This window comes from Oncorhynchus keta, chromosome 29, assembly GCF_023373465.1.
Source record: "Oncorhynchus keta strain PuntledgeMale-10-30-2019 chromosome 29, Oket_V2, whole genome shotgun sequence".
Taxonomy (NCBI): Eukaryota; Metazoa; Chordata; class Actinopteri; order Salmoniformes; family Salmonidae; genus Oncorhynchus; species Oncorhynchus keta.
Genome location: NC_068449.1, coordinates 20028953 through 20044943, shown reverse-complemented (window position 1 = coordinate 20044943; position 15991 = coordinate 20028953). Strand labels below are relative to the sequence as shown.

Sequence of the window (15991 nt, the reverse complement as noted above, 5' to 3'; positions counted from 1 at the left end):
TAAGCCACAAAAAATTGTTTAACTACAATTTGAGGGTGAAAACAGTTGGGAGAATTGTTTGAGGCTTCAATTGCTAAAAGGCACCTGAATACAGAATTAACTATACAGTCTGAGAAAACAAGACAACTCATGAGGGCGGCACACGTCCCCCCTCCAAGCCACTGGCCTCTTTTGGCCGTGGTGGTGGCTAAAGGACGGATGGAGAAGAAAAGTGGAGCCATTGACACATTGGCATTCTTCAGCCAGAGTGGAAGCTCAGCGCCAAATGTGTTCAGTGGAGAAGAGGTTTGGGGGGGGGGGGGTGACAATGTGGACACAGGCACAAAGGAGCACTGTGTAGAGTTCTTATTAAATATTATTTGCAAAGAAATGCATACTTAACAAAAACATAAAACGCAACATGTTCAAAGATTTTACTGAGTTACAGGAAGTTAGTAAATTGAACTAAATTAATTAGGCTTCAAATCTATAGATTTTACATGACTGGGCAGGGGCGCAGCCATGGGTGTGCATAGGCCCACCCACTGGGGAGCCAGGTCCAACCAATCAGAGAGTTCCTCCCCACAAAAGCGCTTTATTACTAACAGAAAAACTCCGCAAACCCACTCCCCTCTTCAGATGATCCCGCAGGTGAAAAGGCCAGATGTCAAGGTCCTGGGCTGGCGTGGTTACATGTGGTCTGAGGTTGTGAGGCCGGTTGGACATGCTACTAAATTCTCTGAAACGATGTTGGAGGCAGCTTATGGTAGAGAAATTAACATAATTCTCTGGCAACAGTTCTGTTGAACATTCCTGCAGTCAGCATGCCAATTACACACTCCCTCAAAACCTCAGACATCTGTGGCAGTGTTGTGTGACAAAACTGCACATTTTAGTGGCCTTTTAAATGTCCCCAGCACAAGGTGCACCTGTGTAATGATAGTGCTGTTTAATCAACTTTTTGATATGCCACACCTGTCAGGTGGATGGATTACCTTGGGCAAAGGATAAATGCTCCCTACCAGGGATATAAACAAATTTGTGCACAACATTTGATAGAAACAAGCTTTTTGTGCATATAGAACATTTCTGGGATCTTTTATTTCAGCTCATGAAACCATCACTTTAGTTTTTTATTTTCTATTTTGTTCAGTATAATTTAAGGAAGCACCCCCCCTCCCCACCATGCAGGTCAGTTACACTGGCCAGGTAAAGCATAGGAACGGTTTTAGATTTAGACACATCCTGATCCTTGTTTGTTGTTTGCACATTAAAGGGTCTGAGCAATGCAGAAGGGGCAGTCTAGCTCCAGAATCAACGTTTTTCTGCCAGGCCAGCTCTGACCGACTCTGGGCAGGGAATTCATGAGTTTCTGAGCTCTGCTTTTCCAGATGTTCTTTATTCTGCAGTTGCCAGCCCTTTTCCACTCACCAATGCAGGACTCTGGCTGAAGGCAAATAACCTGTACATTTGGATTAGAATAACCCATCACTGTCACATTAGTTTGCTGATGTGACTGTAGGATGCCAAACAAACATTTCTGCAAAAATCAAGTCAGAGGTTAGTAATGGACTTTAAGCTGTAGACTACCAAGTGATCATTGTTTACCAGTGCATCTGAGAATTCAGATCACACAGCATATAGCCTACTGTACGACTACATAAAGTCAATAAGATGTTAAAAGGGCTGGTCTTACCTTCCCCCATTGGGCCCTTATGGAGAGCACTGTGGGACTCCTCTGGCATGGCACTCAGGCCTCAGGACCTGCCAAGACAACATATAAAGTAGGTTCAGTCTCAAGTCAACTCATTGCAGTACGATCAACAATACATAAGCTTTCAAATTATAATGAAACTCTTTCATCACAGCTTTAAACCTCTCCTTCTCCCATTGCTCAGCTTCCCCGGTGAACACATGTACCTTGTATTATTCAAATGTGCATGTTACACCATCTTCTGTGCCTACATTCTAGACCATGCTAAAGGAACTCATACATTCCTCACTCCTCTAAGCTTATGCATGAGTGAGGGAAACTAGCTGGATTCTTATCAGCATTTGATAAATTCCTCCCATTCCACTGATGACTGCATGGTTAGTCTGCGATAGCTCGCGCCAGCCACTCGCCGACATATGGGGCTCCATAGGCCTGTGTAGATAGCTCATGCTTTAACATGACAGAGCTACAGGGTTCTAGCTGGGATGAGTTCTGCTGCCACCTGAAAGAGTGTGTGAAGGTAATGGTGAAATCCTGTCAAACAGGCCTTACAGTAACCAAACTACCACAATCCACAAAAATTCCATTGCTAGCTACCCTCTTCTATAATAGTTTCCAACTCAAATCCACAAGGGCTTAATTGAATAAAAAGCAGAGGCATAATTTTTCATAGGCTTCACATGTTGACAGGTCGGGGAGTTCAAACAGTGGCCTGCAGTTAGGTTGGCCCTCATCATGCCAGAGTACTTTGGTCTTAATGATGTGTGTCACCTCCAGGCCCAGCCTCCCTGCCAGTTTCCCCACATCACTGCTTCTCTCCCTCAAAATTAAATTAACAGTGATGACTGGGCCTGAGAACTCATCTCCTGTGATTCTTAGCGAGCCTCCATCTTTCAGTTGCATTCTTCACACAGCTAGATCAGAGAGGAAGGAATTCTTCAGGGATTAGTGTCGGGCATTGTTCCCAAGTGCAATCTTTGGCCATTGCTATGAGCTGACAGGCTGGCTTGCTGAGGCCAAGCCAAGCCCACTGTCACACGAGGTTTGTCAATTAAGTTGCACAGGAACGCTGGGTGAAAACAAGAGCCCTGCTCAACACATTATGATCATTGGTGTAACAGCGAGCATTGCTCCTGCAGCTGTGGAGTTGGTTGTGTATTAACACCATGCATCAGAGGCATTTTATTGGTTCTAAAGCATGAAACACAGAATCTCATTGATGATAGATACTCATCACAGTGGGAGGCTGTTCCTTCTCTGGCTAGGACAAAAAAAAGCGGTACCTGCTGAGTGCCGACCAGGTAGCAACGAACCTGACATTTCTACTTGTAGAATCGAAAAACTCATTGGCCAATAACTCAACTTTGAGCCAATCAGAACAAACTCCCACGTAGGGGAGCCATCAGGAGTGACTGAATTTTAATATATTCTGCCATTTTCTATATCCACGGTTAAATGTCATGAGCCAGTTACATTTTATACGCAATGAAGACTTTGAGATGGTAGCTAGCTAAGTGCACTGACAATGTGCACAAAACAAAATACTTCAAGTAAGCTAACCACTGTAGTCAGTATTGACAGTCATAATTAGATCACAATAGATTCGTTTCCATGAAACAGCTGCCTGTGTTAGCTCTGGAATTAACTAGTTAAGGACGCTAGGCTGTTGTGCTAGCTAGCGAATATGCTAACGTTAGCTAGCTAAACAATTGGTTATAAACTGGCACTGGTAGTGGGGGATTATAGAGAGTGAATTAAATGGTTTATTTTTCATCTCACTAGGTAGTTATCTGGCTGGTATCAACATGGACTTTCTACAAAATAGCAACATTGGCGCAGCTAGCTAACATTGGAATCGAGACCATAAATTAAGCAACACACAGACATGCATTGCCAAACAACACTACTGCCACCTTATGGTTTGGAAAATATTTTAACAAGGCTGACGAGATTAAGTTCTTTGCTGTGTAAACAGAAAAGTGTGACTGCCAGCAACGTTCAGAGGTGCTAAGTACTATCGACAGGCAAACATGTCAATCCTACTGGGGTGTCTGAACTATAAAAACATGAGTCTAAGAAATATACATCTATTTACATTGTGTTACAGCCAGCTATCAAATTAGGTAACAGGTGCTACATCTAGAAATAATTTCAGTGAATGAAAGGCTGTAATTTTTCTTAAAGGTTCCTAAAGCTTCAAGCCTCTTAAAAAAAAGACCCTTTGACCAAGTACAGCCAATTGATTTTGAAGTGGAGGATTTCACCAAGATTGTTCAAGTCTAAGGCAAGACTTTGAACTCCTCCCCCAGTGCACTGAGCAAGTCCACTTCAGACAGATCTGGAACCATGACCTCAGAGCTATACCAGCTGAAAGAGCACACTAAATCTCCAGTGGTGGAAAAAGTACCCAAATTGTCATGCTTGAGTTAAAGTATAGATACCTTAATAGATATTTACTCAAGTAAAAGTCAGCCAGTAAAATACTACTTGAGTAAAAGTATGTGGCTGTAAGTATACTAAAGTATCAAAAGTAAAATGTTTAAATCACTTAATTCCTTATATTAAGCAAAGCAGATGGCACCATTTTCTTGTTTTTAAAATTTACAGATAGCCAGGTTCACACTCCAACACTTAAAGATAATTTCCCAAAGATGCATGTGTTTAGTGAGTCAACCAGGTCAGAGGCAGTAGGGATGGCCACGTGTTCTCTTGATAAGTGCGTGAATTTTACAATGTTCCTGTCCTGCTAAGCATTCAAAATGTAGAGTACTTTTGGTTGTCAGGGAAAATGTATGGGAAAAAAAGTACAACGTTTTCTTCAGGAATGTAGTGAAGTAAAAGTTGTCAAATATAAATAGTAAAGTACAGATACCCCAAAAAACTACTTAAGTAGTAATTTACACCACTGCTAATCTCTCAGAACCCTTACTGGTCAATGAGTGACTAGACAAGAAATAAGGGCTCAAAAGGTAGTCCATTAAAACACCAGATCCACAAAATATTTTAAATAAAATAAAAAAAATCTGAGAACACACTGTAATGGAAAAATAACGTTTATAAAAGGATATTCTGGCAAGAACAAGGTCAACACAGTAATACAGATTTACTGCATTTTAAACTTATATTCCTCATTATCCATCATCACATTTGCTGAGTTATGAAAACTGTAAAGTCAGAATCAAAACTTCCTTGAAATCCTTAGGTAACCACTAGCCAGGCTGACAGTTATGTGGTGTTGGCCATTTGTGCTGAAGCCAGCCTTCTTTACACACAAATGGAGAGCATTTGTTCCCACAGCTGATAAGTGTGTTAGCCGCAACCTGAACCTCCCTTCTGGAGATCTGGAGCTTGTTCTCCAAGTGGACACAGATGCCACCATGGATAATCTGATGGTGTTTAAGTTAAAGCTGCAATAGATCACTTGGTCTGTAATACCCCTTTCAGCGAAGCAGATGATACCCCTTGTTCCTGTGATCTTATGGGTTTTTCCTGATCCAGACTGCCAGAGTTTAAATTCCAACAGGAACCTTTTTCTAACAAATGACAAAGTTGTTATAGGCAGATGTTGCCATGAGATTATAGACTGTGCTCAGTTGGAGAGATTGGGAGATAAGGGGAATTCAAGTTGGGTCATTGTGTCCAATGCCCCACCCTAAACGTACACAAACCATAACAAAAGACTGACCCCGTCCTCCCTGTACTTCAGACCCAAAGACTGGAATTCTTGACTGAACGGCTCCTTGGGGAGAGATTTGATTATCATCTGTGGAATATAATTCACCACTGACAGCTCCCAGTGTTACTAGGGAAGTGAAACATTGAACTAACAGAGGGCAGACTATGGAGGGTAGTAAGACAAGCCCAGGCGTCTCCTCTGGGGAGACAAGCCACACTCTGGGAAGATCTCAATTGCATATTCTTCACGTCCCCTCACAGACTTATCAAAACCCATTGGATGAGAAAGCCAGAGGTCCCTCCCCTCTGACCTTCTCCGCCAAAGGGTTTTGAGAAAGAGACTCGGAGAGAGAGGACGCGAGGAGTAAGCAATTGAGATCTTCCCTCTCTGGAGAGGGTTACACAGAGGGTACAGAAAGAAAGTGACATTTAACCAACCAGTGAATTTCCTAGAGTGCCACCGATAACAATTATATTGCATTTGAACCCTAAGGAATCATTTGGTATGTCTTACTGACTCAGTAGTGCCTGGGGGAGGTTTCCATCAGAGATAACGAAAATGTGAATAACGGCTAAATCGGATGGTGAAATGATTGTACTTTTTGCTACCTCCGCATCAAGAACAATTTCCATGCTGCATATGCATAAGATGAGTGTGCCTTGTCATTCCTGTCTAGACTCAGCTGCCCAATCATGCAGAGAAGCCTGCTCCCCATTACATGCAACAGCTAACTTGGCAAATGAACTGCTTCTGGGTGCAACATGAATCAAAGAAGCATTAAGATAGCGAGCAGGCTAGGAATAGTGTCGTAGAATGTAAGCTGCTCCACCCCACAGTGAGCGAGAGACCACATAACATTCTCTTGTCCCCAAACGGTCTACCCAACAAGACTCAAGGGATTCTGGGAATACTAAACAAGCCTCCGGGATAATAATAATAATAATAATAATATAATATATGCCATTTAGCAGACGCTTTTATCCAAAGCGACTTACAGTCATGTGTGCATACATTCTACGTATGGGTGGTCCCGGGAATCGAACCCACTACCCTGGCGTTACAAGCGCCATGCTCTACCAACTGAGATGTCCTCATTCAGACAGGACATGGTCAGGTGTTTATATTCAGAAAGTGAATAATAGAAATCTAATTGAGCTGACTGACGTCCAGGTGTAAATATTTTCCAGTGGTAGCACTGTCCATCTTGTCGACCCCTCTTAGCCATAGACATTAAACCAGTAAATAGTGATAGGAATATGTGGAGGATTTCAGCACTATGGAAAAATCCCAATGGTGCATAAAGTCTGAAGTATTTCAATTTGAAGCGTTCTATAATTGTAGAATGGCACCATAAAACACTTAGGATCAAGTGTCCCCTTTCCCCACATTACTCCTGCACTATGACCCTGACATAGCCCACAAGAAACAAACAGCCTTTCATTCATTGGAGAACACAATTAACCAGACACTCCACTTCAATTAAACCAGCTCATTCTAGAATAGCATCTCCGCAACCTCTGACTCACAAGACATTTAACATATGAACTCTTCACATTTGGCAGCTTTGTAATTAAAATTCAGAGCATGCTGCCGAAATGGGCCGATAAAAGATCTGTCCCTCAACGCCCGTGAAGATCGTGCAATGTGTGGGCACAGAACTTACACATTTGAGTCCTTTAGCAGATGCTCTGATCCAGAGCGACTTACATTAGTGCATTCATCTTAAGTTAGCTAGGTGAAACATATCACAATCGTAGAAAGTAGTGACGTGACAAATGGAAAGATTCAGATAAAACTATAAGAAAGAGGGTTTGGGTCTCAGTGTGTATTTTTCAGATGCTTAAGCATTGCACCCTTACTGTACCTCAATTCCACCTAACAAATGTGCATTTCACCACTTTCTCTAAGTATTTCCATACAAGACTTCACTGCTATCACTTGCCTTTCTCTGCCATTTTTCCAACTGTTAATGACGATTAAGTAGTGGTGGAGTAGACTTTCCCTGTGCCTTTATAGTCTATCTTCTAGTTAGACTAACATGGCAAAGAATCTGATTTATGATAACTGCAGTGGGATTTAAATTGTGGGAGAATGTTTGTTATCCTAGCCGAATTAGCGATCCCAATTTTGTTTAAACGTTTACACACCCTAGAAGCAAGCACATTTTCCCACATAGTTATAAAAGGTGATTTAGAATGGTCAATTAAAATACGTAGGTGAAAAGTGGCATCTCCTTCATTGGCTATTGACAAGTTATAACCTTACTTCCAGTGCATTCAGAAAGTATTCAGACATAGACTTTTCCCACATTGTTACGTTATAGCCTTATTCTAAAATGCATTAGTTTTCCCCCCCTCAATAATGACAAAGCAAAAGAAATGTTTGCTAATAACACAAAAAATAAAATCTCATTTACATAAGTAGTCAAACCCTTTACTCGGTACTCTGTTGAAGCACCTTTAGCAGGAATTACAGCCTCGAGTCTTGGGTATGACGCTACAAGCTTGGCATACCTGTATTTGAGGAGTTTCTCCCATCCTTCTCAGCGGATCAACTCGAGCTCTGGCAGGGTGGATGAGGAGCATCACTGCACAGTGGGTTCCCGAGTGTCGCAGCGGTCTACGGCACTGCATCTCATTGCAAGAGGCATCACTACAGTCTCTGGTTCAAATGCAGGCTGTATCATATCCGGCCGTGATTGGGAGTCCCATAAGGCGGCGCACAAGTGGCCCAGTGTTGTCCGGGTTTGGCAGTCATTGTAAATAAGAATTTGTTCTTAACTGACTTGCCGATTTAAATAAAAAAATATAAATGTAGGTCTCTCCAGAGATGTTTGATGGGGTTCAAGTCCGGGCTCTCGCTGGGCCACTCAAGGACATTCAGAGACTTGTCCCGAAGTCACTCCTGCATTGTCTGGGCTGTGTGCTTAGGGTCATTGTCATGTTGGAAGGTGAACTGTTAACCTGCTCAGGACCTCAGACTGGGTCTTCATCGAGGATCTCTGTACTTTGCTCTGTTCACCCTTCCCTCAATCCCGACTGTGGGACCTTCTATATAGACTGGTGTGCCTTCTCAAATCAAGTCCAATTAATTGAATTAACCACTGGTGTACTCCAATCAAGCTGTAGAAACATCTCAAGGATGATCAATGGACACAGGATGCACCAGAGCTCAATTGAGTCTCATGGCAAAGGGTCTGAATACTTACATAAGGTGTTTCAGGTTTATTTATTTTTATACATTTGCACACACCAAAACAATTTACAAAAAAAAGGTTTTTGCTTCATCATTTTGGTGTATTGTGTGTAGATTGATTAAATTATAAAACATCTTCAATTTTAGAATAAGGCTGTAACGTAACAAAATGTGGGAAAAACGGAATCGGGGCTAAATACTTCCCGAAAGTACTCAATATAGTTTATATGTCAATTTAAGCCCATCCAGTTTGTTTGGCCCCATAGTTACACAACCTAGTTACACAACCAACCAACCAACCAACCCAGAAATAGTAGGAATACTTCAGACTCATCTCAAAGTTGCACTACGCAGAAATCACACCGCCATTTCCTGGTTGCTAAAACAAATAGGTTAGCCTGATTTCAGTTTGTGAAACTGCTGTGAAATACACTGAACACAAATATTTAAAAAATAGTTTTTTTTTTAGTTACAGTTCATAAGGAAAATCAGTCAACTGAAATACATTATGCCCTAATCTACAGACTTCACATGACTGGGAATACAGATATGCATCACAGATAACGAAAAAATAAAAAATAAAAAAAATACCAGAAAAAAAATACCAGAAAAATAATGACCATTTGCCTCATGCAGTGCGACATCTCCTTCGGCTAGAGTTCATCAGGCTATTGTTTGTGGCCTGTGGAATGTTGTCGCACTCTTCAATGGCTGTGCGAAGTTGCCGTCACTTGTCAATCCAGAGCATTCCAAACATGCTCAACGGGTGACATGTATGGTGAGAGTGCAGTTCATGTATGAACTGGGACATTTTCATCTTCCAGGAAGTGTACAGTGAGACATTATGTTGTGTGACAAAACTATACATTATAGATTGGCCTTTTGACCCCAGCACAAGGTGAACTTGTGTAATGATCATGCTGTTTAATCATCTTCTTGATATGCCACACCTGTCAGGTGGATGGATTATCTTGGCAAAGGAGAAATGTTCACTAACAGGGATGTAAGCTTTATGTGCGTATGGAAATAGTGGGATCATTTATTTCAGCTCATGAAACATGGGACCAATACTTTACATGTGGTGTTTATATTTTTGTTCAGTGTATATTTTCCATAACCTAAAATATTGTTGTTTCAACTGTTTGATGCTGGTGTACAAACCCAAAAGTAAGACAAAAGCAAAAACCTGAACGGGAAACATAGAAATAGGGCACATAGAACTTATCTACAGCTTCTTAGACTTGCTTTCAAGTAGAATGATAGGAATGTGAGTTATACTGTAGATCTGCGTAAATTTGGTCAGGTTGCATACTGCTACTAAGTCTCAAAATAGCAATCTATTTTTTGTTGACATTTAGTCTCCCAGGAAACTATCCAGGAAAGGTGATCTCTGCAGCTGTTCAAAGTTCAGTCATAGAATGTTCTTTTTTTAGAACATACATAAATTATCAGTACCAAAATGTACTCTTAACAGAGATCTAAGCTTTTAGCCTGACTCAGTGGAGTTAAAGAATTATGACGGTTTTATATTATAAGTCATTTAATGGTCAGTGCAATCCAGAATCCTTAGGACATCCCTACCCTAAACCCCAACCCTTACATGCTGACCAGACCAGACACGTCGCATGCGCGAGCGTCGCAAAATAAATTTAGAAATCCATGTTAATCAATTATTGCACCCACACTGCTCGTGCGCACTAACGAACATCTGCGATGCCAAGGGCTAAAATATAACTCCTATTTGACACAGATCGTATCTTGTCATACATGTTTTAATGCTTTTCGACCTGTCGCCAAATTGTCATTGGTGGTTCAGAGTTTCTTTTGACATTTTAACGTACTTGTCGTATTCGCGTTTAGTATAGGGGGACAGAATAAACGTATGCACGATAGCGCACGCGCGCAGCCGGTTTGGGTTCCGTGTTACACATTTCAACTTCAAAAGGGTAGGGAAGTTCCAAGGATCTCAGATAGCACAGTTATTTAATCCACATGGAATTTGACTAAATCTCCACATGCAACAGCAGGTCCACCTGCCTAGCAATACAGTAGGCTACCCTGTTGAAGTAGGGAAGCTTAATGGTTATTTGACACTGCCATATAATGGACAGGATCCCAAACTCGAACATGTTAAAGAAATAAAAATCCTAATATACCTATAGGCGAGTTGTCATTTCAATAGTAAAGGAGCAGTGTGTTATTTTTGTATAGCCTAGATTATACAACATAGCTCTTTTACCTCATCCTGTCAAAACAGGTTGGCATATTTCACGTGTTGTGGTAGATTCTGGGTGAAAAGAGTTTCAGAGCAGTTTCAGAGCAGTGAGGAACGTCGAGACGGCTTAGACTGAATAAATTGATAGGCGCTACACCACAACGCGGCATGAACTCTTGAAGAAAAGCAGTGTTGTATCGACCATGCATGTACTTCATGTTGTGTAGGCTTTTCATAAGGAAATTCGAGTCGAACCGTCTGATTCACGAATGTTTCCCCGGTTATTAAAGTTCATTACAAACACTTACCAAATGTTTGAGTATGTAGTCGTCTGTCTGTGAACCTCAAAGTGTAGGTCTAGTTTTTCTGTAGACTATAATTTCGGTTTTAGTTTTCCATAGATTAACTCACATTGTCAAACACATAAATCCTCCGCACAGCCCAGTTGTCCTCTACTGACTCTACAACTGAGCCGAACACATATCAAAGTACAGCGAGCAATGGGTCAAAGACCGCCTACTTCCAAAGCACGCACTCTAATCGAGAGTGGTAGAATTTGCTAGCTCAAATTGTCTAATTAAAGTTTGCTTTAAAACAGCAGGCCAATTCTGATTTTTAGTTCACTAATCCGTATTTTGACCAATCAGATTAGCTCTAAAACAAAGATCTGATTGGTCAAAAGACCAATAAGTGTGTGTGCGTGTGCGTGTGTGTGAAAAATGTCCCAAATTCAAGTTTCTGCCAACCCCCTTTATTCAAATAAACACGAGCAAATATTTAAACTCAGCTCTTATCAGCCCATTGTAAAATGACAAACTTTAGAGCAAATTCAAAATCTTTCTTCCTCTCAATTGTGTGGATTACTCCCGAGGGCATAGTCAGCCAACATGACAAGCTTATAAACCGCTATCACACACCATCACAGTCGTACAATCTATTGATGAGTGTCTCCGGCCACTACACTGTCAAAGGTCCCTACAAAGAATGGCAGACAGATAACTGGAGTGAATTAATTGAAGGAACTGTTCACTTGTGGCAAGTAATAAAGGTAGACTACTATGCTCTGTATTCCCCTCAGAAGTCCCATTTTACTATCAATGGCAGTCACCTCACGTGTCAGACTTTCTTCTATTGATAAACATCACAGAGGCTGCTGCTGAGCTAACCTTCATGATGATGACTGAGGATGGCTGGTCCTAAAATGGACATCTTGCCAGCAGGGACTGTATTACATGGATAATTATGGGGGAAATGGTTTGGGATGCTCTGGATTGACATGTATGACGGCAACTTCGCACAGCCATTGAATAGGAGTAGGACAACATTCCACAGGCCACAATCAACAGCCTGATCAACTCTATTCCAAAGAGATGTGTCGTGCTGCATGAGGCAATATCAGAAGTCTATGTTTTGCAGTGAAGTGTCAAAGAGTAATTGTATTCCATTGTGGCTGAGCAGTAGTCAATGTAAAGTCAATATTTCCATCTGCTGGTAATGCTTGGGTAATGCATGGGAATAACAATATGCTGTAATGCAGGGCTCTCCAACCCTGTTGGGGAGCTACCCTCCTGTAGGCTTTTGGTCCAAACCCAGTTGTAATTTACCCAATTTAGCTTATCAACCAGCTAATTATTAGTGTGCTAGATTAGAGTTGAAATGAAAATCTACAGGACGATAGCTCTCCAGGAACAGGGCTGGAGAGCACTGCGAGCAGGGTTGCAAAGGAGGGTATACAGTGGGCGTCATATATATTTACCCCCCCCCCCCCCCTTGGATTTCTTCACATTTTATTGTTACAAAGTGGGATTAAAATGGATTTCCCATTTTTTCATCTACACAAAATACTCCATCAAAGTGGAATTTTTTGAGGAACATTTCTTACAAAATAATAAAAAATGAAACATTAATACCTAGAAAAGTATTTGTCCCCCTGAGTCAAAACATGTTAGAAATACCTTTGGAAGAAATTACAGCTGTGAGGCTTCCTGGATTAGTCTATAAGAGCTTTGTACACCTGAATTGTGCAATATTTCTTCAAGCTCTGTCAAGGTGTTGGGTGTCCTAGCTAGATAGCAAATTTCAAGTCTTGACATAAAAAAAATCTAACTGTAATTCTGAACTCTGGAACATTCACTGCCTTCTTGGTGAGCAACTTCAGTGTAGATTTGGCCTTGTGTTGTAGGTTATTGTTCTGCTGAAAGGTGAATTCCTTTCCCAGTGTCTGGTGTAAAGTAGACTGAAGCAGGTTTTCCTCTAGGTTTTTGCTTGTGCTTAGCTCCATCCTGTTTATTTTTATCCTGAAAACTCCCCAGTCTTTGCAGATGTCCAGCATACCCATAATATGATGCAGCCACCACCATGCTTGAAAAGGCAGTTACTCACCGAGGTGTTGTGTTGGATTTGTCCCAAACAGAAGGCTTTGCATTTAGGCCAAAAAGTGTATTCCTTTGCGGTATAACTTTAGTGCCTTGTTGCATACAGGATTCATGTTGTGGAATATTTTTACTCTGTCATTTAGGTCATTACTGTGGAGTAACTGCAATGATGTTGATCCAACCTCAGTTTTCCCCCTTCACAGCCATTGAGCTCTGTAGCTATTTTAAAATCGAGTAGCTAATTTGCCCTTTCCTTCCGTTCTGCTAGCTAACGTTCAATCGCTGGAAAATAAATGGGACGAACTGAAAGCACGTATATCCCACCAAAGGGACATTAAAAACTGTAATATCTTATGTTTCACCGAGTCGTGGCTGAACGACGACATTAAGAACATGCAGATGTCGGGTTATACACTATATCGGCAGGACAGAACAGCAGCCTCTGGTAAGACACGGGGGGGGGATTCATAGTTATAAACAATAGCTGGTGCAGGATATCGAAGGAAGTTTCAAGGTTTTGCTCACCTGAGGTAGAGCATCTCATGATAAGCTGTAGACCACACTATATACCACACTAGTTTTCATCTGTATTTTTCATAGCTGTCTACATAGCACCACAGACCGAGGCTTGCACTAAAACCGCACTCAATGAGCCGTATTCTGCCATAAGCAAACAGGAAAACGCTCATCCAGAGGCAGCGCTCCTTGTGGCCGGGGACTTTAATGCAGGGAAACTTAAATCAGTTTTACCTCATTTCTATCAGCATGTTAAACGTGCAACCAGGGGAAAAAAAACTCTAGACCAACTTTACTCCACACACAGCTCTCCCTCGCCCTCCATTTGGCAAATCTGACCATAATTCTATCCTCCTGATTCCTGCTTACAAGCTAAAATTAAAGCAAAAAGCACCAGTGACTCGGTCTATAAAAAAAGTGGTCAGATGAAGCAGATGCTGAACCACAGGACTTTTTTGCTAGCACAGGAATTCATCCGATGACATTGAGGAGCACACCACATCAGTCACTGGCTTTATCAATAAGTAAATCGAGGACATCGTCCCTACAGTGACTGTACGTACATTCCCCAACCAGAATCCATGGATTACAGAAAACATTCGCACTGAGTTAAAGGGTAGAGCAGCCATGTTCAAAAAGCGTGACTCAAACCCGGAAGATAAGAAATCCTGCTATGCCCTCCGACGAACCGTCAAACAGGAAAAGCGTTAATACAGGACCAAGATCGAATCGCACTACACCGGCTCCAATGCTAGTCGGTTGTGGCAGGGTTTGCAAACTATTACAGACTACAAAAGTGAAGTACAGCTGAGAGCTGCCCAGTGACATAAGCCTACCAGACGAGCTAAATAACTTCTATGCTCGCTTCGAGGCAACTAACACTGAAACATGCATGAGAGCATCAGCTGTTCCGGATGACTGTGTGATCACGCTCTCCGCAGCCTGTGAGTGTGACCTTTAAATAGGTCAACATTCACAAGGCCGCAGGGCCAGATGGATTACCAGGATGTGTACTCCGAGCATGCGCTAACCAACTGGCAAGTGTCTTCACTGACATTTTCAAACTCTCCCTGTCTGAGTCTGTAATACCAACATATTTCAAGCAGACCACCATAGTCCCTGTACCCAAGAACACTAAGGTAACCTGCCTAAATGACTACCGATCAGTAGCACTCATATCTTTAGCCATGAAATGATAGGCTGGTCATGGCTCACATCAACACCATTATCCCAGAAACCCTAGATCCACTCCAATTTGCTTACCGCACCAACAGATGATGCTATCTCTATTGCTCTCCACTCCCAAGAACACAAAGGCAACCTGCCTAAATGACTACAGACCCGTAGCACGTCCGTAGCCATGAAGTGCTTTGAAAGGCTGGTAATGGCTCACATCAACACCATTATCCCAGAAATCCTAGACCCACTCCAATTTGCATACCGCCCAAACAGATCCACAAATGATGCAATCTCTATTGCACTCTACACTGTCCTTTCCCACCTGGACAAAAGGAACACCTATGTGAGAATGCTGTTCATTGACTATAGCTCAGCGTTCAACACCATAGTACCCTCAAAGCTCATCACTGAGCTAAGGATCCTGGGACTAAACACCTCCCTCTGCAAATGGATCCTGGACTTACTGACAGGCCGCCCCCAACATATCTGCCACGCTGATCCTCAACACTGGAGCTCCCCAGGGGTGCGTGCTCAGTCCCCTCCTGTACTCCCTGTTCACCCACGACTGTATGGCCAGGCACGACTCCAACACCATCATTAAGTTTGCTGACGACACAACAGTGGTAGGCCTGATCACCGACAACGACGAGACAGCCTATAGGGAGGAGGTCAGAGACCTGGCCGGGTGGTGCCAGAATAACAACCTATCCCTCAATGTAACCAAGACTAAGGAGATAATTGTGGACTACAGGAAAGGAGCACCGAGCACGTCCCCGTTCTCATTGACGGGGCTGTAGTGGAGCAGGTTGAGAGCTTCGAATTCCTTGGTGTCCACATCAACAACAAACTAGAATGGTCCAAACACACCAAGACAGTCGTGAAGAGGGCACGACAAAGCCTATTCCCCCTCAGGAAACTAAAATGATTTGGCATGGGTCCTGAGATCCTCAAAAGGTTCTACAGCTGCAACATCGAGAGCATCCTGCCTGACTGGTTGCATCACTGCCTGGTGCGTCAATTGCTCAGCCTCCGACCGCAAGGCACTTCAGAGGGTATTGTGTACGGCCCAGTACATCACTGGTGCAAAGCTGCCTGCAATCCAGGACCTCTACACCAGGCGGTATCAGAGGAAGGTCCTAAAA

General features: G+C 42.4%; 1 protein-coding gene across 4 annotated transcripts in view; it reads right to left on the bottom strand.

Moving 5' to 3' along the window:
- LOC118362427 (pleckstrin homology domain-containing family G member 3-like) overlaps positions 1-11355 on the bottom strand; it is a 57624-nt gene extending 46269 nt beyond the window's left edge. For 3 of the 4 annotated variants that reach the window (XM_052486165.1, XM_035742748.2, XM_035742749.2), the window contains exons 1-2: positions 11088-11355; positions 1676-1743 (exon numbers count right to left, since the gene is read on the bottom strand). In XM_052486165.1, coding sequence (XP_052342125.1) covers positions 1676-1724 — 49 coding nt within the window. In that variant the 5' untranslated portion in view covers positions 1725-1743; positions 11088-11355. The remainder of the gene's footprint in view (positions 1-1675; positions 1744-11087) is intronic. The other variant, XM_052486167.1, reaches the window with a different exon arrangement.
- Between the last annotated feature and the right edge of the window lie 4636 nt (positions 11356-15991).